Source organism: Eumetopias jubatus, unplaced genomic scaffold (genome assembly GCF_037043125.1).
Source record: "Eumetopias jubatus isolate StellerSeaLion01/CBP00866 unplaced genomic scaffold, mEumJub1_p1.0 scaffold_8, whole genome shotgun sequence".
Taxonomy (NCBI): Eukaryota; Metazoa; Chordata; class Mammalia; order Carnivora; family Otariidae; genus Eumetopias; species Eumetopias jubatus.
In genome coordinates, this window is record NW_028274814.1 from 94,579,659 (window position 1) to 94,604,171 (window position 24,513).

At 39.8% G+C, this 24,513-nt stretch overlaps 1 protein-coding gene across 3 annotated transcripts in view; it reads right to left on the reverse strand.

Annotated features, from left to right (window-relative positions):
• Positions 1–20,889: 20,889 nt before the first annotated feature.
• Positions 20,890–24,513, reverse strand: part of SAXO6 (stabilizer of axonemal microtubules 6) — a 33,676-nt gene continuing 30,052 nt past the window's right edge. For 2 of the 3 annotated variants that reach the window (XM_028110848.2, XM_028110847.2), the window contains 2 exons: positions 22,858–22,917; positions 20,890–21,595 (listed from right to left, as the gene is read on the reverse strand). In XM_028110848.2, coding sequence (XP_027966649.1) covers positions 21,483–21,595; positions 22,858–22,917 — 173 coding nt within the window. In that variant the 3' untranslated portion in view covers positions 20,890–21,482. The remainder of the gene's footprint in view (positions 21,596–22,857; positions 22,918–24,513) is intronic. The other variant, XM_028110850.1, reaches the window with a different exon arrangement.

The window sequence follows — 24,513 nt, forward strand, 5'->3', positions numbered from 1 at the left end:
CATGTACAGATTTCTTCTTTAAAGTCCCTCTGGGTTGAGAAATCTTGCCGTCTTCCGTTTTCTGTTTCTATTAGAGAATAGAAAGAAATTTGCCCTTCAGGGACCCAAAGGCAGCTAAAAAGTTATCAGCACCTGCTCACAATTCTGCTCTGCAGGACAGAGGAATCAGAATGCAGTATAATAACATTACTTTGGAATGACCGCCTTCTAGGCCAGCAGAGAGTCGGCCAAAAACACAGGCCCTCCCTTGGATGTCCAGACCTCGAACCAGTTTCAAAAGAAGAGTTTTCTCCTAAATAGAACTGCTCAATAATGGATGCAATGGACTGTCTTATAAAGGAACAAACTCTTATCGCTAGAATTTGACATTGCTTATGTAGGACTTACCCTGCTGGTAATTTCCATAGACCATTTATGATCCTCACCATCATCCTCAAGGGGGGCATGTTGCAGATGAGGAAACAGCCTCAGAGGCTTTATGTGCCTGTTACTTGGCAGTGGAGCTGTGTCCTTCAGATGTTTATTACAGGGCTCCCTGTCAGTGAGGCCTCCCCCAACCACCTCAGCAACTGCCAATACTACCTAATATATATATTCACTATTTTCTTTTTGTATTCGTCACCAATTGCTATGTAACAAATTGCCCCCAAAATGTAGCAGCTTCAAACAACAAACATTTGTTATGTAATCTAATTTCTAAGTGTTTGGCGCTGGGTCACTCATGATGTTGTAGTTAAGATGGCCACGGTTGCATTCATAGGAAGGCTTAGCAGGGCCTGAAGGATCCACTTCTAAGAAGCCTCATTCACATGGCTGCTGTTGGAGGCCTCGTGTCCTTACCCCTGGGATTCTCCAGACGAGAGCTCATGATATGGTCTCTGACATCTCCCACAGTGTGAGATCTAAGACAGAGAGGTGGGAGTCACTGTGCCTTTCATGACCTAGTCTCCAAAGTCACACACCATCACTTCTGACTGACTCTGTTCATTTGAAATGAGCCACTAAGTCCAGCCTACACATGTGGAAAAGGAAATTAGGCTCAGCCTCCTGGAGGGAGGAGTATTGAGGACGTGTGGATGTATTTAAGATCACTTCATCTTCCATGCTCTTTTCCTCCATGGCATTCATTACCAGCTGACAACACATTTTATTTCTTGGTTTATTGCCTGCCTCATACCACTGGAATATAATCTCTAAGGGAATTTTCTCTGTTTTATTTACTGTTGAATTCTCAAAACAGTGCCTGGAATACAGGAAGCACTCAGTAAATATTTGATGAACAACAGGTTGATAAAGGAATGAATAAATGAAGCAAAATTGAAGAGATTGGCAGAGGCCAGGCTGTGGAAGACCTGCTAGGCCAATGTCACCATGTCAAGGAGTTTGGACTTTGCCCTAGAAACATGGGAAGCTATCAAGAGTTATAAACAGGTCACATCACGTCCTGGATGTTGCAGAGTGATTCTTGCATTGGTTGTGGCATTTGAACTCCATTCCCCTGAGGTCCTTTCTGACTCAGAGTGTGGCCCAAATTGCCATGACACAGCCCCTTCAGCTTCACTGCTGGAGCTGGGCCCACCCCCATTGGTCCGCTGACTGTTGAAGTAGTCTCGCCATTTGGAAATTTCTTGCTATAACTAATTGACAGTTTTTAGCTTTCTGGCCAATTATTTTTGACTGACTTATAAAAAAAAGTCAAAGATTTTTATAACATAACCACATTATTATTCGAGGCTACAAAAAAAATTAGAGTCAGTGAATTCGCAAATAGAGAATCTGCAAATAATGAGGATTGATGGTACATATATTCAGAAGAAGGAACAGTCATTCTCAAAAGAAATTAGCACTGTGGAAGACTATCAGTTAAAGGAGAAAACAAATAATAGTGTCACATTCCACATAGCATTCAAGCAAAATGAAGACTGAGTAAGAGTCCAATAGATGTTGTGAATATAAGGTAGTTGCTGGCATCTGTTAGAGCACTTTCATGGGAGCAGTTGAGACAAGGATTTGGTTACTATGAGTTGGGAAATAATTGGGGGGGTGGAGAAATGGAGAGAAGGGAGACGGAAGTGTTTTAGGAAACTTGGTCATGCTCATCAGAGGGGAGAACATTCATTCACTGTTGAAACGTACTCTCTGTAAGGGAAGGAGTTTTCTTCTCTTGTGTTCATTGCTGCTTCCTCGGCATCTAGGACAGCATCGAGGAGCACCTGACACATAGGTGCTCAATACAAATCTGTTCCCAATAGGCCTGGTCTGATAGAGCTGGGGGGGACCTTTGAGATCATGTGCCCTACCCCCTGACTTTACAAAGAAGAAAACTGAGGCCAAAGAGGCTGACCAATTTACCTACAGTCCCACGGCTAGCTGGGGGCAGAATTATGGCTAGAAAGCCAAGACTCTTTCATCTTATTTCAGTGTACCTTTTTTTTTTTTTTCTATAGCATGGATCCAAAAATAGGAGAATGGAAATGAGAGGGAGCAAAAGTATTTGGCCTTGGGTGCCTGGGTGGCTCAGTTGGTTAAGTGTCTGCCTTTGGCTTAGGTCACAATCCCAGGGTCGTGGGATCAAGTCCCACATCAGGCTCCTTGCTCAGCGGGGCGTCTGCTTCTCCCTCTGCCTGCCACTCCCCCTGCTTGTGTGCTTTCTCTCTCACTCACTATCTCTCTCTTAAAAAGAAAAAATATTTGGCCTCATTACTACAACAGGGATTTCAGCACATGGAGAGGCTGAAGAAAGCAAAGTGCAAAATAGTGTGGATAGCATTTTGTAAAACTCCATTTTTGTAAAATAAGAACAATCTAGCCATCATACCCCTTTTTTAAAAAATGGGGAGTACAAAACGTTAAACTGGTTTTCTCTAAAGGGTGGGATTACAAGGGACCTCCACTTTTAACAATACATATTTCTGCAGTGTTTGGATTTTATCTAAGGTATACATTCCTTTTGTTAAGAGAAAAATAAAAGAAGTACTTTTAATGCCTATGAGAAAAGTCGCTGCTGTTGGAACTGTACAACATTGGCTAAGTAGGAGGCTAGTGGATCTTCGGCCAACATAGAAAACAAGTTTTGTGAAGACGCCTGCCACATCCTGGAACAGCTGCTGGGGTTCTCTCCAAACACCAGAGGGTTCTAGAAGGAGAATGGGAGAAGCTAGAATTACTGTGCAAAGTGGGAGAAAGAGAAGGTGGTGGAAGACATTGGGAGGCATTCCCACTATGGGAAGGGGGCTAAGGTATGTTAAAAACAAACCACAGACAATCTAGGAATTAATAACATGGGCACTACTGAGAAAGAGAATGACTCAGAGGTTTGCAGTATCAAGCACAGAGGGTTTCCTGCCCACTCCTATATCTTGCTCAGCTTACCTTCACACACGCACGCACAGATAGCTCGACCATGCTCCCACTGTCTGCACAGTTTGTAAATTACCAAACCCACCGAGCTAACTTCATCAAGGCTGCTCCAGAAGCCAAAGAAGTGATGCATGCAGAAAGTAAAGCACAGCAGCAGACTCATAATAAGCTATTATTGTGGTGGCTGAAAAAAAAGGCAATCCTCCTAATGCATACACCTTAGGGAAATGCACAGATTTATTTTATGTACATGCACATTTTCTCTTAATTAAACACCATTGTATAGCATTGTTGGGAAGTGGGAAATGTTGGATGTACATGTATCCTGACTGAAGATGATGCTGGAAAGTCTCTGAAAGGGTGATTCTGCTTTTTGAGAACGTGGTGGACAAGAGATGATTTAGGGGGCTTGTTTGCCAAAGTTCAGGGAGGCACTCTCTTTTCTTTTCCAGGCTGAAAAGTAATTGGATCTTTTGAAAGGTCAGTAAGCCAAAAGCTTAAAGCTCCAAGAGACAGGCATCAAGCATAAGACTTTCCACTTAGATATCACTTGGTAGTAATTAGATAGTCCCTTCTATCCCTAGTATTATTATCCCTAGTAATTAGATAGTTGGCTTCTCAGTGCTCCTCCAGGGAGGTTTCTTTTCAGGAATTGTTTCAAACATCCAAGTAGAACAGGAGATCAACTCTCCACTCAGCCCCAACCCCACACACTCCTCATGCCCTCCCACCCCCATCCCCACGAAGAGGAGGTATAAGAGAGCATCATTCATCATCCACTCCAGGCTGTAACTGCCCACTGCTGTGGCCCTTGCAAGGAGATTGGTGATGGAAGCATGCTGGTGTTAGTCTATATCTATGTGTAAAAAGGTGAGACTTATGCACACAATATAATTGGCAGGAGCGACTTTCTTTCCCCTTTAAAACACTAAGACAAGGACATCCTCTCCTCCTTAAAAGAAATATTATAAATCATTCAAATGTGCTATAAAGCCTCAATAATTAAAGCAGTGTGGTACTACTAGACGAATAGACAAATGGACCAATGGAAAAGAACAGAAAGTCAGAATTAGAACCAAATGCTTACAAGGATTTGGTATATGACAAAGGTAGCATCTCCAGTAAAAATGGACTATTTAATAAAATGTGCTGGGGCAATTGGGCAGTCACATTCAAGAAGACAAAGTTAGATTCATAACATAATGCTCATCAGAATATCACCAAATAAAAAATTTAAACATGGGTGGAAAACAGAAGAAACTATAAAATACAATAAGAAAAGAGGGGAGGGGTGCCTGGGTGGCTTGGTCAGTTGGGCGTCTGCCTTTGGCTTGGGTCATGATCCTGGGTTCCTGGGATCGAGCCCCACATCAGGCTCCCTGCTTCGCAGGGAGCCTGCTTCTCCCTCTCCCTCTGCCTGCAGCTCCCCCTGCTGTGCTCTCTGCCTCTGTCAAATAAATAAATGCAATTTTTAAAAAAAGAGAAAAAGAGAAAAGAGGAGCATCCCTTTGCAGTGTCAGAGTAAGAAAGGCTAACTGTGGCTCCAAACCCAGGGGTCATGAGAGAGAATAATGATGTACTCAACTCTATAACAAATAAAAGCCCTCTGAATGGCAAAATGATGGCAATAGTAATGATGATAATAACAACACCAAGGGCAATGTCAAAAGATAAGTGACAAACTGGGAAAGATACTTGTCACTTATATCTCAGGCAATGTAATGTCCCCACTCCACATTTTTCACAGAAGGAAACCTAAGTGCCCTTCAACGTATGAAAAGATCTCAACCTTGGTCATAAAAAAACAACTGTAAATCAGAACTGCATTAGGAAACCATTTCTTGCCTATCAGATTGGCAAAAATCCAAGAGTGTGATAACACACTCTATCGGCAGGGTGGTGGAAAGAGGATTTTATATAATGCTTGTGGGAGAGTCCTATAAAAGACAATTTGACAATAACCATCAAAAATGCATTTACCCTTCAATCTACCAGTCCGTCTTCTGGGAATTTATCCTTTAGATACAACTGCATGGAAAAAATGTCATTTATACGGGTTTATTTATTGCAATGTTGTTTGTAATTACAAGATTTCAAAAATTTTAATATTCATTATGATTGTCTTAATGCCCTAAATGCCCATTAATGGGAACTAATTAGATAAAATAGAGTATAGCCACACGATGGAATACTACGCAAATGTAAAGAGTAAAAAGTGAAACTCGTAGTGAGTAGTAAATAAGTCCTAGAGAGTTAATGCACAGGATAGTGAATAAAGACAGCAATACTATATTATAGTTATCAACTTGCTAAGAGATTAGATCTTAACTATTTCACCCACAAAAAGAAATGATGATTATGTGACAAGATAGAGATGCTAATGATTGCTACAATGGCAACCATATTACAATATAGAGATGTATCAAATCAACATATTGTACCTCTTAAATTTACATAATATTATATGTCAAATATATTTCAGTGAAAAATAAAAACACACCTAATAAAGAAAAAAGAGTAGAAAGTAGATCTTTTCCACGTGTTAACATAGAAACATTACCAGGTGTAATATCTTGACATAAGAAATATACATTTGGTCCCTCATCCCCGGCACAGATTTCATAACACCCTTGTGATTGATTTCTTGAGTGATAAGGGTGATAGGACCATCTTTTTTTTTATGTGTTTTTTTGTCCCTGATTCCTGAAACAAAGAGCTTCTAAGCCCCTTCGAATCTCCAGAGTGATGAGTGCGTTTTTGAATACTAAGGAGTAGACTCCTGGTGGGTCCCCGGGTAGCTTCAGGATGTGTGCTGGTTACACAAAAACCAGACAAAGGGAGGATTAGAGGATTGAAACTTTCAACCTCATCCCCCAGACCTTCAGGGAGGGAAGAGGGGCTTGAGATTGTGAAAATCACCAACAGCCAAAGACTTAATCAATCATGCTTATGTAATAGAGCCTCCATAAAAACTCTAAACAAAAGGGTTTGGAGAACTTCCAGGTTGATGAATGTGTCCATATGCCGGGAGGGTGACATAGCCCAAACTCCATGGGGACAGAAGCTTCTGTGCTCTGGACTCTTCCAGATCGTGCCCTATGTGCCCCTTTATCAGAATGTTCATTTCTATTCTTTTTAATAAACCATAATAATAAGCAAAGTGTTTCCCTGGGTTCTGTGAACCATTATAACAAATTATGGAACCTGAGGAGGACGAAACAGCCACAAAATTCCCTCACCCAAAAGAGGGACTTGAGGCTATCTTGTGCAGGCAGGAAAGCCGAACAAAGCAGGACTCTATAGTCAAAGGATGCAGCTTGTAGATTCAGTCCAGAAGGTTCTTGGTCACATTTTCTGAAAATCAATGTACCATGGTGCTAAAGATTGAGATCTCCAAAAGCAGTGGGTTTGGATTGAGCCCCAAGTATACCATTTATAGAGGATGTGAACTCAGCCAAGTTACTTCATTTCTGTAAACCTGTTTTCTCATCTACAAAATGCAGGTGATAACGGGGAAGATTATCCACATATGGGCACTTAGCACAATGCCTGGCCCATATAAGTGCTTAGTAAATGGTAACCATTAATATTATTATTTGGCCTGTGTGAAAGGGGGCCTGTTATTCTGTATCTCATTAAGCAAAATATCATGCAGAGTCATTGCAGTTTTGAAGGAGGGATACCAAATATTTTCACTACCTCTCTGTCATTTTATTTTTCATTTCAACTCATTTGAATTAAAGAGAGTAAGGCCCTCATTTGTACAGCTCCTACTGGAGCCAAGTGTGTAAAGGTATGAGTGTGAGTGTGGCATCTTCCAAATGAACCCACTCTTCATGTTCCTGGTGCAGAGGGTTAGCCCCTTACAGCAGGAAACAAGTCACTTCCAATGACTTAACCACCTAGGGGAGAAAAATCTCAACTCTGGTTGGACATCTTTGATTGAAGGCAACAAATCCTTTAAAAGCAGTTAAATCATTTGGCTTCAGAAAATCTTTTCCATTTAGGGTGCAAATAGCAGTTTGGCTTTTTTCCCCAGCTCTATTGAGATGTTATTGACATATAACATATGTAAGTTTAGGTGTATGATATGATGACTTGATACGTGAATATACTGTGAAATAGTTCGACAATAAGGTTAGTCACCACCTCCATCCCTTCATATAATTACCATTTTTTGTAGGGGTAACAGTTAAGATCTACTCTCTTAGCAACTTACAAATATAAAATACAGTACTGACAACTACAGTCACCATGCTTTATGTTAAATTCCCAGAAATTATTCATCTTACAGCTGGAAGTTTGTACCCTTTGACTGACATCTCCCCATCTTTCCCACCCCCAGCCCCTGGCCACCATTTTTCTTCCTATGAGTTTGGCCTTTTTAGAGTCCATACAAAACTGAGATCATGGGCGCCTGCGTGGCTCAGTTGGTTAGGCGACTGCCTTCGGCTCAGGTCATGATCCTGGAGTCCCGGGATCGAGTCCCACATCAGGCTTCCTGCTCAGCGGGGAGTCTGCTTCTCCCTCTGACCCTCTTCCCTCTCGTGCTTTCTCTCTCTCATTCTCTCTCTGAAATAAATAAAAATAAAATCTTAAAAAAAAAAAACTGAGATCATACGGTATTTGTCTTTCTCCATCTGACTTACTTCCCTTAGCATAATGCCCTGAGGGTCCATCCATGTTGTTGCAAATGACTGGATTTCATTATTTTTATGGTTAAATAGTATTCCACGGTATACATATACTGTATTTTCTTTATCCATTCATCTGTTGATGGACACTTAGGTTGGTTCCATGTCTTGGCTTTTGTCAATAAAGCTGCAATGAACATGGGGTTGCAGAACCTCTTTGAGAGAGTGTTTTCATCTTGGACTATATGCCCAGAAGTGGGATAGCTGGGTTATATGGTAATTCTATTTTAATTTTTTTGAGGAAACCTCGTACTGTTTTCCATAATGGTTGCACCAATTTACATTCCCAGAAACAGTGCACAAGGCTTCCCTTTTCTCACCCACACATGTCATCTCTTATCTTTTAATAATAGCCATTCTGACAGATACGAGCAATTTCGCTTTAGCTTTTGTTTACCATTTGCATGGTAACAGAAATACGCATGCCCTAGGAGGAGATTCAGTAATACTATCCTTGGTGACTAAGAACTGAGCCACTACCCAGAGAAATCATTTCTCTGCCACACCAGTTCAGGGGCGTTTATCTGTTACCTTCTGAGATGTTGCAAGCTCTAAGAGGCTGGTGCTTATCAGGGAACCTCATTTAGGGAAAGAGATTATTCATGCAGAGCATTTAATACAATGCTTACAGCTGCCATACGCAACTTGATAAAGCTTTCAAATGGAAATAATAACAATAATTCTTATTCCACATGGTCATTGTGGTACTAAAATGAATTAATATATGTAAAACACTTAGACTAGAATAAGGGCATCAAAAGAGCTCAGTGAGCATAAACACTTAAGACAACAAAGCCTCCTCCTATTGTTACAATTATTATCTAATCCTGCTGAGGGGGGGAGAAGAAAAGTTAATCAGGAATCAAAGATTTAATTAATTTGTGTATTTTTAAAGATTTTATTTATTTATTTATTTATTTATTTGAGAGAGAGAGAGAGTGAGCACACAAATGGGGTAGGGGGGCAGAGGGAGTGGGAGAGAATCTCAAGCAGACTCGGCACTGAGCATGGAGCCTGACACGGGGCTCAATCTCACGACCCTAAGATCCTGATCTGAGCTGGATACTTAACTGATTGAGCCACCCAGGTGCCCCATGGAGTCAAAGATTTATTTTAATCAATAGTTTGAACCATGTGAAGGGTTAATATTTGATGACTTGGGACCTGCAGACATGGTAATTTCTTAGGGTTCAACCTAATCATTTAATTAAAGTCTTTTTTAATTTAAACCTTGATGACTCAGAGAAGTGAGTGACACTTGCCCCATTGCAACCCAACGTCCCATGTGATGTTATGGATTGCCCTCTTAAGGACAAGTTCCTTAGACGGGGTGTCTCCTTTTAGGTCACCATTTTGGCATTTATGTAGCTGCCCCCAGGTGAACAGCGGTGCCTCAGCCTCGGGCTCTGCAGGACAACCAGGTGGGCTTTCCTCACCATGGCTAAAATATAACTACCTTAAATATCTAGTATAAGTATTATTATCATGCTCTAATTAATTAGTAAAAACAAAGTAGTATGCAATGTAGAGTTAGATATTAAGATATTTGTTTTAAATAAAAATAAATATATGGGCCCACTGTAACACCTTCTTAAAACTGCTGTTTTTGCCTGTTTAAACTTTTTTTTCTTCTCTAAGGAAAATCTTTTAGTTTTTGACTGATATTTCAAAAGTCAAAAAGGTTTTGTGTAGCTTCTCATTATTTTAAATTTTATTTATTTATTTGTTTTATTTATTTATTTGAGAGCGAGAAGACAAGAAAGAAAGCACGAGCAGGGAGAGGGAGAAGCAGGCTCCACACTCAGCATGGAGCCCAACGCGGGGCTTGATCTCACGACCCTGAAATCATGACCTGAGCCGCAATCAAGAGTCGGACACTTAACCGACTAAGCCACCCAGGCACTACAGTCCTGTACTTTTGAGACGGGCTCAGAAGTCATTGGTATGATGATCAACAATCATGCAGGAAGATGTACATCTCAGCATACAAGAGGTAGACAGGTAACAGCAGAGGACTAGTTTCTTTCCTGCCCCCATTGGTGGACAAGAATGCGGAGATGCCCAAGATATGATCGGGAAGCAAGAGGGATTCTTGACTGCAATTATCTGGACTCCATTCTACCACCCACCTGAATGAGACTTGAAGAAAATTAAGTTTCATTATAGAGAAAAGTAAATGCAACTGTTTTGTGCACACCTAATCTTGGAGCCTGAACTGTATACTCACCACTCGAACTCTTAAGAAAGTTGTAATACCACCTGGGATATGTCTGCATGAACCAGTTGAGAACCACTTCTCCAAGCTCTTTCATTGTAAAAGTTGTAAATATTTTTTTAAAAGATTTATTTATTTATTTATTTGAGAGAGAGTGAGAGAGAGCATGAGCAGGGCAGACGGACAGAGGGAGAGGGAAAAGCAGACTCCCTGCAGAGCAGTAAGCCTGATGTGGGGCTCAATTCTGAGCTGAAGGCAATGCTTAACTGACTGAGCCACCCAGGTGCCCCTAAAAGTTGTAAACATTTGATAAGTAAAAGCAAAACAGTATTAACCAACTTGTGATACGTTTTGGGAAAAAAAACATCTCTTTGAATGGCGCAGTGGTTAAACATATAAGCTGTGTAGTTAAACTTTCTGGGTTCAGATCTTTGCTTTGACATGTTGATGTCTCTTAGACCAGTTGCTGAATTTCTCCAAACACAAGCCTGTGTTTGGTTCCTCCTACAAGGATGAAATGAGTGGGTCCACTCAGGATTATTACCTAGTCCACTCAGGATTATTACCTTACTAAGCATTCACACAGTGAATGCTTAGTAAGCTCTAGCTATCGTTAGAAGGGAAATGACAGTGATCAATGCATTTTATGGGACTTGTCCTTTGGCTACATTATTTAATTCATGTTTCCAAACCATTTTATGAGCATTGTCTCCCTTCTGCCAGTATGACAACTGAGGTTAAGATAAGCTGAAATCTAAACACAGATCTTCTAACTCCCAAACCATGTACGATCCTGTCCACTACCATCGAGCCGGGACAAGGGGCACCCACAGCCTTCTCTCAGTGACAAATCAGTGACAATTTGGTAGTCAAATGGACTGCAGGAGATTCTGACTTTAAAATCATGAGAAGTTGGGGCACCTGGGTGGCTCAGTCAGTTAAGCATCTGCCTTTGGCTCAGGTCATGATCTCAGGGTCCTGGGATCCAGCCCCATATCAGGCTCCTAGCTCAGCAGGGAGTATGCTTCTCCCTCTCCCTCTGCTCCTCCCCTCGCTCAGACTCTCTCTCTCTCTCTCTTTCTCTCTTGTGAAAAAATAAAATATTTTTTTAAAAAAAGATTCTCCCTCTCCCTTTCCCTCTGCCCCTCCCCCACTGCTCACATATGTGCTCACTCTCGCTATCTCTCTTTCAAACAAACAAACAAAAAAAACAAAAGTACAGGACAAATTTGAGTGCCCTTCCATGCCCATCTGAGGCCATGGAAAATTGTGGGATACTGTTTTACAACCTTTCTGCTAAGATAAGCCACAGGCCACATAGCAAGTCATTTGTACCTTTTGCCAGATGTAGGTTAGACATGCGATGGATTTCCAAATGTTTGTCACCTCTCTAGACTTTACTCAGGAAGTGAGACAGAGGTCACCTTTATCCTCAGTAGTTCCCAAACAAGTGATGTGCTGGTAAATGTCTACCAACTAGTTCTCCAAGGGGAAAAGTCTTGATTTGTCTCAGGTGCCAATCTCTGGCGTGACGATTCTCACTGTGGCCAGGACTGGCCCCCACAATCAGGTGCAGCGGCTTCAGCACACCATCGCCTCACCTGAACTGAAATACCTGCAGTCCCCACTCATTCAATCAGCCCAGGGCTCCGTTCAGGAGAGCCTGGGGGAAGGACCTCTCCTCAACAGCCCACCAACATCTGTTCCATCTCCTTCCCATTTCCAGCTCTAGTCTGGCCACTTTGGGTCTCCTGCAGGCTAGAAACACTGGCTTCGCCTGACTACAAGGTCATCCAATGTTTATCTTTCGAAAACAAAATCCTAAAGTTTGACTTTGTATTTCACTACTCAGTGACAACCTTGTAGAGGTCATAACAATTTGTGTTCTAGTACCGAATTGGGAGAGAAAAACAGTTTAACAGAAAATGCCAGATTGGGGAATGGGGGTAAGAAGGATCTGTATTTACTATATAGAAATAATAGCTTACTACATTATAAAGAATTCACTCCCTCTCACCTCCCAAGCCCCCACCAGCACTTGCCTGCCAAGGATTATTCTCTGGGTGACAAAGACGTGGCATGTGTTTCCGTGGTTGCTCAGGCTACAAACTCGGGTGTGCAAGAAGCACAATCTCATTTATTTTCCTCTATAAGGAAAATTAACATTTTTAGGATGACAATCTGGCCAATTTATTAAAATTCAAAATACATGTACTCTGTAACCCAACAATTTCCTATTTTCGATACATACCTATTGTAGGCTGAATTGTGTCTGCCTCCCACCCCCAAGTTCATCTGTTGAAGTTTTAACCTCTCAGTACCTCAGAATGTGGCTATATTTGGAGATAGGGTCTTTAAAGAGGTAATTAAGGTAAGATGAGATCATCTGGGTGGGCCCTAATTCAATAGGACTGGTGTCCTTATAAGGAGATGAGGACACATAGGGAAGACCACATGAAGAGATGGGAAGAAAGTCACCTACAAGCCAAGGAGAGAGGCCTCGGAAGAAACCAGCTGTGCCAATACCTTAATCTCAGACTTGTAGCCTCCAGGTGTGTGAGGAAATAGATTTCTGTTCTTTAAGCCACCCAACCTGTAGTGCTGTGTTACAGCGGCCCCAGCAAACTAATAGAAACCCCTAGAAAAATACTTGCACATTTTTACAAGGCAGGTACTTGTGGAGCAGCACTTAGACTTTGAGAACTTGACTGCAAGGAATCAGAATGACAGAGGACAAGAGAGCACAGTCCTGCTGCGGACACTAGGAGTGAGCCCTCTACCCGCCACCCGAGGCTTCAGTGCCCCTCTGCTGATTTCCAGCAGCAGCACCTGCTCTCCTGGGCCTGAGGGCTTTCCTGTCACTTCCATGACAAGCCAGGGCATGATGCCACTGATGTTCTTCACTTCCCTCCGCATCCCAGCATCCTGCCCACAGTGACTGATGGGAGTTCCTTCCACCTCCGCGCTGAGCTACAAGCTCCCAGAGTTTTCCCAGCTGTGCTAAGCTCAAGTTATTCAGCACTGTAGCTGGCTTATAATACAGCCCCTTTACTGGATGCTTCTGTGATTAATCTCCAGGGTAGAAGCATTGCTGTAGTTGCAGTTTTCGATATGAAAAACATCTCTCTGGGGCGCCTGGGTGGCTCAGTCGGTTAAGCGTTTGCTTTCGGCTCAGGTCATGGTCCCAGGGTCCTGGGATCAAGTCCCCGCATTTGGCTCCCTGCTCTGCGGGGAGCCTGCTTCTCCCTCTGCCTGCCGCTCCCCCTGCATGTGCTCGCTCTCTGACAAATGAATAAATAAAATCTTTTTAAAAAGCATTGTCTCTCTTTTCTCTTTTTTTCTAACTTCTCTTTCAAGTCCCGTTCAGGTGGGTGGTAAAATGCCGTCAGGCGAGAGCACGCGTGAGGTCCAGACAGGAAGTCGCCAGTGCAGGGTGGTACCCCTGTTAGGGTTCGCCCGCCTAGCTCTTCGGCCACTGCCCCAACTTCCTGTCTCACTAGCTAACTACAGTTTCTTCAAATACTAAGTTAAAATTATTTTTATCCCTCCCGGTGTCCCTCGTCTCCTTTAAAATAGAGCAACTTTCGGCAATAAGATAGAAAATTACAATCACAGTTATAATTATTGAACTCTTGACTAGGTGCCAGCATTGTTGCTCCCCATGCATGAAATTATTTAATTTCCACAGGAACCGTTTGAGACAATGTGTTATTATCGCTATTACCATTACCCCGGTTTATGATCCGTATTTAGCATACTATCAACAGAACGCAGAGAAATTAGGTAACAGACCCAGGATCACACAACTAGCACGAGGTGGAACCAAGATTCAATCATCTTTTGTCGGACCCAAGAGGGAAAGCTCTGTTTAAAATGAACATTGATAGGTGTTTCGTTTTTCCAGCTTCTTTGTTGTCTTTTTTTTTTTTTTTAGATTTTATTTATTTGAGAGAGAGAGAAAGATAGCGAGAGAGGGAACACAAGCAGGGGGGAGTGGGAGAGGGAGAAGCAGGCTTCCCACCGAGCAGGGAATCATGGGATCATGGGATCATGACCTGAGCCAAAGGCAGACGCTTCACCAGCTGAGCCACCCAGGTGCCCCCAGCTTCTTTGTTGTCTTAAGATTGTAAAGGAAATCTACTGCAGGAAGACTTGTGGCGATCGATTCATTCACCTAGAGAAAAAGATACTAACATAAAATAGGGAGGGTTATCAGATATTTTTCTAGAAGCTTCTCCAATCAAAAGTATTCAGTTTCTACATTTTATTTTTATTATGTTGTTATTTAAGTAGTGAATAAAGAACTATACATGTTGATTAGTCTCCAGTACTCTGTATTTTTATATTTCTTCAAATTATAAAAACAAATCTGAATGAAATGTCTTTTCTGGTCTCTACATTTTGATTCTGAAGGATGAAAGAAAGTGACAAGTTCTTAGATCATTGATCCACGATGTTTTTAAAGTCTTAGCAGCTATACTTCATGTAGTAATTAATTTAAATGATCAGGCTAGGGTGTTGGTAATGCCAGGTTATGCTAATTTGCAAAACATTTTCAATGTTTCTGTTTTTTATTTTTTATTTAAATTAAATTAGCCATGGTATAGTACATCATTAGTTTTTGATATAATGTTCAATGATTCACTAGTTGAATATAACACCCAGTGCTCATCACATCACATGCCTTCTTTAATTCCCATCATCCAGTTACCCCATCCCCCCACCCACCTCCCTTTCTGCAACCCTCAGTTTCTTTCCCCAGAGTCAAGAGTCTCATGTGGTTTTTCTTCCCATTCCGTTTTCCCTCCCTTCCTCTATTGTCCTCTGCACTATTCCTTATGTTCCACATATAAGTGAAATCATATGATAATTGTGTTTCTCTGATTGACTTATTTCATTTAGCATAATAACCTCCAGTTCCATCCATGTCCATGTATATGGTAGATACTCATCCTTTCTGATGGCTGAGTAATATTCCATTGTATATATGAACCACATCTTCTTTATCCATTTCATCTTCACAAAATTACAAGTCGTACCTATACTGTTAGTGGTTCTTTATGGAACCAAAGAGTTGGTGTTGTCATACAAACCTATTTTCAATTTTCTTTGGTTTGTCCAGAACCTTAACTGTTTTGACCTAATTTTTTAACAGGAACATCAAATGCTAAGGTACTCATTGTGGGCAAAATCTTCCTGAGTGACATGCCCAAACTCTGACTGTAATTGAATTTGTAAGTGTAAAGCTCCTACATTTTCCCAGAATGTGTGGCATTTAGGTTAGTTTATATTTTCTTCTTGAAATTACAAAACTTTGAGTTTTATATCATCAATCTCTAAATAAAAAACAACTTGTAGCAAACATAGGAAATCTTTGAAATTGGTTGGGTATATTCATTTAGAGACCAACCTTGCCTATCTTTCCTTTCATCAGTAATTATGGTGGGTCCTTTACCTCTGCATTGCCTGACTCATTCCTGATAACATCTCCAATTCATGGTTACACTGATACAGTTTGCATATCTCAGGTAATTGATTCCACCTTCTAGAGTTGCTGAGTCACAAGACTGTAGTCTTTTGCTTTACCACATAGCGGAAATAGACAAATCATTTCACCACCCCTGCCCCATACTGCCTCCGTGTGAGCTGAATGTAGGTCATCACAGATAGGGCTTTGATGCCAGATGCCACAATTTTTTTTTAAGATTTTATTTATTCATTTGATAGAGAGAGAGGGGGAAAGTGAGCACAAGCAGGGGGAGCAGCAGAGGGAGAGGGAGAAGCAGGCTCTCCACTGAGCTGGGAGCCTGATGTGGGGCTGGATCCCAGGACCTGGGATCATGACCTGAGCCAAAGGCAGACACTTAACAGACTGAGCCACCCAGGCGCCCCCAGATGCCACGATTTTAGGATACACTGCCTCCTGCTTTCTAGATTTAAACTTAGCCTCTCTAAAACATGCTCTCCACCCCCACCCCCATTATTTTAATGAAAATTTGCCTTCAACACAATAGGACATTTTGAGTATCTGAATAGGGGATATGAAATACCTTTAGAGACCTTAAGCCATGGAATCTTAACTCTTGCAGATGAGGAACACAGAGTCAAAGAAGTTTAACCAACTTGCTCAAGGTAGAGTTGGAATTTGACCATAGGTTACTGTAACCCCAAAGCCAGTAGCTCCTAAACTACCTGAATATCAGAATCACTTGGAAGATTAGACACACAGACTCCTGGGCCCTACTTCTGGGTAGTACCATGGATGGATCATGGATAGTCTCCCTCTACAATCTATTATCTGCTGTTTGTAGCTTATTTTTATTTTCTAGGTGGACTTCAGCCAAGAAAGGAAACTAAACCAAAGTATTTTTGTTTTTTTATTCAAGTATAATTAACATGCAATGTCATATTAGTTTCAGGTGTAAAATGTAATGATTTAACAGTTCTCTACAGGTTTCAGTGCTTGTCCTGGGAAATGTGCTCTTAGTTCCCTTTAACTCTTTCACCCGACCCCCCGCCACCTCCCCTCAGGCAACTACCAGTTTGTTCTCTATATTTAAGAGTCTGGGTTTTTTTGTTTGTTTATCTCTTTTTTTTCTGTTTGTTCATTTGTTTTGTTTCTTGAATTCCACGTATGAATGAAATCATGTTCTATTTGTCTTTATAAACTAAGGAAGATGTGAATGGTTTATAGCAGCTTCTCTTGGGCTTCCTCTTCTCCTTTCTGAAGTGGACTATTTTCTATCAGGCAAATGATATAAAAATAAAATCAGAGACTGGTGTAGTGGTCACATTGCTGGGCTTGAAACTGCCTCTGGTGGATAAGTGGGGAGAAAGCCCTGATTTATACCACTGGCTGATTTCTATGGTATAAAGCCTCCCACCATGGTCAATTTCAAACTACTGAAGGTTTAACAACCTGCTCTCAACATTTCTGAATATTTAATAATTGGCCCAGAAGCCAGCTCCAACATACAAGCGGGTGTAGAATAATGGGGGAAAACTGAACAATTTCCCAACATTATCTAGATTGTCCATTATGTGATCCAAATTGGTTATAAACCTCCCAAATATCACTCTATCTGTTGGCCTCATGCTCTGACTTCCAAAGGCACCTCAGTGCCCCCAGTTCTCATCTCTCACTCAATTTCCAAGGACATGCTGGGTCTGGAGCATAATGAAGCCATGGATGGGACTAGTGGATGGAGCATTTCGTGGAAGAGAAGGGAAGGCCATCTTTGGGATGACTACTCTTTCCCTCTCACCAGCCATGTAGCAAGGGTCAGACTATGGGAGAGCTGCCCTCTGCTTGAGAGAGGCTGCTGTCCTTCATGGGCCTCGCAGGATCAGGGAGGAAATGAAATATGAAACAGGGTTGTAGGAAGTTTGGCTCTCAACCTGAGAGGAATAAAAGTGGCTGATCTTTCTATGCTTCTGCTCACCCTGGGAGAAAGACCAGAGTGCAAGTTCAACACTAGCAAGATAACCCCAGCCTGCTTTTCATCCATGAGTTACGCTAGAGGGGCAGGCTGGCTTCTCACATGACCAGGCCTGGCGGAACACAACCCTAACTAGTCCAATGACGGAGACTATTCCTCTGCCTGGAGTAGCCTTTGCACAGCTGACTCATCTTGGGAAAGTGAGTGGTGATGGCAATTTGACAAAAACTGGGCCCTGAGCATGCTAACATGACTAATACCACCTCACATAAAAGTACCAAAAACATATTCCAAAACCAAATGTAAACGATTCTAGGATCAGTTTCCATTTTAGATTATTTGTTCCTTTGGTGAACTTCCAGAAGTCAGGATAACTATTTTTTTGGGTGTCGACAACTACAACAAAGGTAAATAATCTATCCTTGAGCATCCTGGGTAGCCAACCACACCCATGCTCTATATAAGTACAAACTTGTTTTGAATATTGACTCACTTTCATTCATTGTACAAATCCATTTGTACAATAATTCAATGCACATATAACCTTTCCCCGACTAGAAAGATACTTCAAAAATTGAGTAACTCCCAAATAAATCAACCAGAGAGAGAAGTGATCACAGTAGGACTCAAAACTTTAGCATAAACTCTCTAGAAAAGGCAGCACAGGTAGATTTCTAGAAGGCCTAGATTTAATTCACCAGCTATGAGATCTTGGTCCAGTCATTTAATCTAACAGCATTTTCCCCTCTGTAAAATGAAGATCTTTATACTTAAATCTCATGGTAACATTTCCTACCATGTACTAAGCATATTTATCATGTTCTTTATCCTTAACCCTCAAAATCAGCATTCAAGAGTTCTTAATATGGAGTTCAGATTCCCTAAGAGATCCAGAGGTGATATCAGAAATGAACATGCAAAGCCTACCATACATGCATATGTTTACATTTTTATCTGGGTTCTCAACCAGGGACACATGAGAATCTCAGCATCTGGGATGAAGATGGGCGAAAGAACAGAGGCACAGGTGTGTGCATTTTGGAAAAACTTTCCACTGTGATTCTGATGTTTGCTCCCCAGTCTAGCTCGTGAGATACCAATTTTGACAAAAAGACCAAGCCACCAGTTTAAAATAATGATTTTCATGTATATTCAAAGTAGAAATTATATTAAAGATGAATACTGAATTACCTATTTTCCAGAGAAATGAAAGTGTATATCCACACAAAAACTTGCAAATATTAATAGCAAGTTTATTCATTACAGTCCCAAGCTGCAAACGATCCAAAAGTCCACCAGTGGGTGAAGGGATTAAAGGAACATAAATGTGAAAACATAGAGGACTTCCAAAAACACACTGCATGAAAGCAATGTAAAAGATGGTTCCATTTATATAAAATTCTTGCATACTAAACTGACAGCAGATTAGTGATGACCTTGGGATCAGGGGTGGAGGGAACGACTGAACTGCAGAGGGAAATGAAACTTTTAGGATGATGGACTATAATAACGTATCTTGGTTGTAGGGTGGTTTCACAGATGTATAGATTCTTTCCCAACTCATTGAGCTGTAATTTTTTTAATGATTGCAGTTTGTTTTTTGTTTTGTTTTTAAGATTTTATTTATTTATTTGACAGAGAGAGACACAACTAGAGAGGGAACACAAGCAGGGCGAGTGGGAGAGGGAGAAGCAGGCTTCCTGCAGAGCAGGGAGCCCTATGCAGGGCTCAATCGCAGGACCCTGGGATCATGACCTGAGCCGAAGGCAGATGCTTAACAACCGAGCCACCTAGGTGCCCCCAATTGCAGTTTGTTGTATATAAAAGTATGCCTTAATAAAATCAATTTTAAAAATTAACAATGCCAGCTCCTAAACTCCAGCAAGTATCATGGCATATCTCTCATGTAACTAAAACTATTTACCCACCAACTCGAATGCATGTCCTTTGAGCTGCTTTCAGTACAGAGTACTAATCTCTCAACACTTCTCTCCCCAGGGCCACTGAGTAGGGCTTTTACGAGGTAGTCGGCAGTATACTACAAAGCTAAATTGTCACCCAGAGACTGGGGATAATCTCAGCCTCGTAAGAACCATACCCTAATCCATCGAACATCCAATAGAGCAAGTTCATGTGGTGAGACTTATTCCAACAGTTGTACCCATATTTTACAGTTTGTAGCTTAGGTAACATAGACTGTGTTTACACAATTCCCTGCAAGCTAGCTGTAACTCCTTTCTTTACTGTAGATCAGTGGTCGTTGAAAACTCTATCGTAACCAACTAGATTAATGAACTTTTGAGGAAGAAGACAATGATACCTCTAAGCGTCTAGAGACACCAAAGAAAATAAGTTCCAAAATTATTTTACAGATAATATGCCTCAGTACATATGTGTATGAAAACCAAGTAATTTTGTGTTCTAAACTGCAATTACACACTAATTTCTAACTTTTATTCCCACCTTTAGTGCCTTAATAACTTCTATCAACAAACTATTTTAAAGTCAGTGAGATGTAAGCAAATATTTGTATGCCGTTATTTATAACCTCTTAAGATCTTTAATAAATTATGAATCTATGATTTGCAAAAGCACTTTTGACCAAATTAAGCACTTTAAAACAGACTTTTCATTTGTTTTCTAACCAACAGGCATGAATATTTTGTATATTTTATCTTCAGTACCTTCTGTGTATTCTTGTAAACATCACATGTAATATTTATGAAATTCGTATTTTTCAGAAAATTAGATTTATGATTTGCAAGATGAAGTAAAGAGTAAGAAAACAGAACATGTCCTATGAGTAAAGAATAGTCAAAAGGTATGTGTTAAATTTTTGAAAATAAGTCTGCCTTAGAAATGCTGTATTTTTCCTATATTCATACAAAATTATTCTAGACTCAAGTTTTGTTGCATATGGACAGCTACAAAAGAAGTAGAACATTTGATTAACGTGTTATGAGTAAAATGTTTCTAAAAGATAATTATTTATTCCAGGTAGTAACTTTCTGGAGAAGCCAAAAACTTGAAACACTTCAAACAAACAGAATTGAAATACTTGATCAATTTTTATTTCAAAATGTCTACAAAGTTTTAACTCTCCATTATACAAATAATTTTTCAAAATTGAGACATTATTCAAATGTAAGCCAAAGTCCTTATACAAATAGAATACACACAAAGATCAAAAATATACATATTCTCTCAGCAAACTTTGTTACATAAATAAGAAAAATATATACAGCTCATATTTTCAATTTAAAGTACAATTGTTTTAACACTGCAACCACACACAGAAGGTACTAAAATAAAAAGAAATGCTACAGCAAGTTACAGGAACAACAAATTCATCTTATGACATCTACAAATCATAAAGATACACATAACCAATCTTCAAGGAATATATACATCACACTTGGATCTTAATTTTTACTTCACTTTGTTCATTTTTTAGAATATTCTGTGGATAGGGAAAATTCACAATTCTACCAGCTATCCTTCATACAAAACTTAGAACATGTGAAGAAATCTACGTCTTTGTACTTTGGAATAAGTGTCAAGAGAATTCTTTAAGTTGAATTTGTATGAACCTGTGTTAAAATTTTCCAAGTAAACTGAAATGGCTATTGAAAAGTCAACCAATTCTTTTTAAGTAGGAAATGTTGGGGGAAAATATCCAAACACTTGAAAAGTCTCAACATAGTAAAGCAATAAAGAAAAATTATGCCAATGGTGCCCTAGATTGTTAAGCAACTCAACTAGATATATATTTAATTATGTTTTGCCCCAGAAATTCTCCTTCCTTTTCTGAGCTCGTGCCAGAGTTTGAAAAGCCCGGAGGCTAGAAGCTGCAGAGCGAGCAGAGATCTCAGATAATCTGTCCTCATCTGCAATGAAAAAATTACAATCAGTGTAGAAAATACCTCTAATAAAAATACTATGTTTTATAACATTAACAAAATTAAAAGCATCAAGCTTTGTAATGTCAATATTGACTCTGTCAGAAAAAAATTATTAAAATATAAGATATTAACATTTTCAGGATAGTTCAACTATAATTTCCCAAGTTTACCATACTTAGAAATCAAACACTTTAATGTTAAATGAGCATTCTGTTTCCTGCCTGAAATCCCACAATGTCATTACCTAAAACACATGGCCTGTGATTTCAGTATTACTTGGAAACAATTCATCATCATACTGTCTTGTCCTACTTTAAAAAGCACAGCTGTTCTTGGCAAAAAGCTTTTATAAGCATTTTAAAAACAAAATGCTATACCTTAACATAGTGCTTACATCACATTTCCAAAATAATTTCACTTAATGTAGAAATAATGTTTGACTTTAACATGCTACCCTTCATTATTACAGAAATTCCTCATTCTCAGTAAGCAAATCTATTATAAGGTTATTTGTAAACACTGTTCTTCCATTAAAAAAACACAACTGGATTCAAAGTGTCCAGATGTTTGCATTTTAAAACATGGTAACTTGATTTCTAGCTCACTGAATTCTGAAAAAAGTCCCAAGTTTGCTAAGAGAAGAGAAAATCTTCAATGTATATGAACTTATAATACATAAAGTATTAATTCAAAGTTACTTTCATATCCAAAATTTATAAATTCAGTAATTTCATACATTTTAGGATGAATTAAATAATAATTTTGATTGTTCACATCAGGAATCAAAATTCCTCCAGCCACTATCAGAAGCAAATGAATTTGTCAGAATGCTACACAAGAAAAAGTCCACATCTTCCCTAATCATATTTTTTTGAGAACTGAAAATTGACAATATACAGATATTTGGAAAAAATAACAGATATGCTAGAGCAAATTCCTAAGCCCCCAGCTAGCCAGGATGGAAAAACAGAAAGAATACTGATCTCAGGTGTGATGCTAGGCATAATCTCTCTTATCATCTGTTTGCCCTAAAAAAATTCAAGATTTTAGGTCCCAGTTTACTCATTTGTAAATGGGGATAATTTTACCCCCCTCACAGGATTTCACAGATCTAATGAAATAATATCTGTGGAATTGCTCTGTAAACTATAAAATGCTAATCCAATGTTAAGATCATAATACTATTATAAACTACCATATAATAAAACCTCATATTTTGATCATATGTTATTTTATTACTGAAATACCTTCATCATTAAAGACTTCATGCTGAGGCAACTGGAAATTGTTCATCTTTGCTTTTCCCACTTAAAAAAAAAAGGCAGAAAAATTATCCTTCGAAGCCACCTAACAGTATATCTTATTTACAGGAAAACCTTAGTGAAAGTAGACTGTCAAAAATTTTATTAATTTTATATTTTAATAGAAATTATTATTAACAGACCATTCACTAATTTATAATGTGCTTAGCAAATATGTAAACAAACAATAGAAAATTTCTAGAATTCTCTGCAATGACAATATTGATCTATTCTAACTTTAAAGAAATGCAGTAGGCTTCTGTTTTTAAAGATTTATTTATTTATTGGGGGGGTGGAGAGGCAGAGGGAGGGGGGAGAGAATCTTAAGCAGACTCAGTGCTAAGCACGGAGCCTGACGTGGGGCTCGATCCCATGACCCTGAGATCATGACCTGAGCTGAGACCAAGAGTCAGACATTTAACTGACTACACCACCCAGGTGCCTCAAGAATGCTGTAGGCTTCTGTTTAAAGACGGTAGATGGACTACACACATTTACAAGAATGACATAAACCCATAGGACAAAGAAAATGAAAGACAATGAAACAGCAACAAAATTTTGGAAAATGGAAAGCAAACAGAAAAGCAGTGCGTATGTTATCATCATATCCAAACTGAATCCTAAGCCAGCAGAGGAAGGAAACCAAGAAGCAACCAATTTGTTCTCCTCTACTGGCTCAGGTTTAGGAGTACTAAGTACCCTTGAAAGTTGGAGGGAAGGTAAAACTGAACAAGGAAACTGGTTTACAGAACAGGCTGCCAAATCCTTCTTTAAATTTGTGCAGTTGGCTATAACTCCTTCCTCCCAAAAGAAGAATGGAGGTTTCATCTTGCAAGATTTATCAGAGCGACTCTGACTGAAGGACACAGGTTCAACTGAGGGCAAGGGTACCATATTCAAAACAGGGGAATTCTATATACCGCTTATCTCTTCAAAGGGATAGAACATGACATCCATAAAATAAGAACAGGATGCTGAATAAGGGAGTATACAGGGTTAAAAAATTCTTAGAAATTAAAAATACAGCAAAAAATTTTTTAAAACTCAGAAGAAGGGGTAGAAAATAAAAATGAGTAACCCTTTCAAATTAAAATAAAAAGAGAGCAATGGGAAATAGGAACAGTAAGATAAGCAAATAAGATCATGTCCCACCTCAGAATAACAAGGATTGCCGGAAGAGGAGGAAAGAAAAAATGGAGGGGAAGGAATTACTGACTAATTCGAGAAAGTGAGGAACCAATTTCCCTGGCTGAAAAAGTCCACGGAGTACTAGCAAAACGGAGACCCGCGGTAAAAGTTCAGAGCACTGAGTGTGAAGAGAAGGTCCCCAAAGATGCCAGGGGAAAAGAAGCCACACACAAATGATCAAAAATCAGAAGAGCACAAGATTTCTCAATGGCAAAAGTGGAAGCTAGAGAAGAGCACAACAATGCCTAATAAGACGAAAGGAAAATAATTTATGACCTTGAATTCTCCATCCAGGCAGCGTTTAGCAATATCTGAAGACATTTTTAGATGTCACACCTGGGAAAGGGGCGCTGCTGGCATCTAGTGGGTTGCCTCTATATGTATAGGAAAGAACTTGAAAGAAACCTCACACTT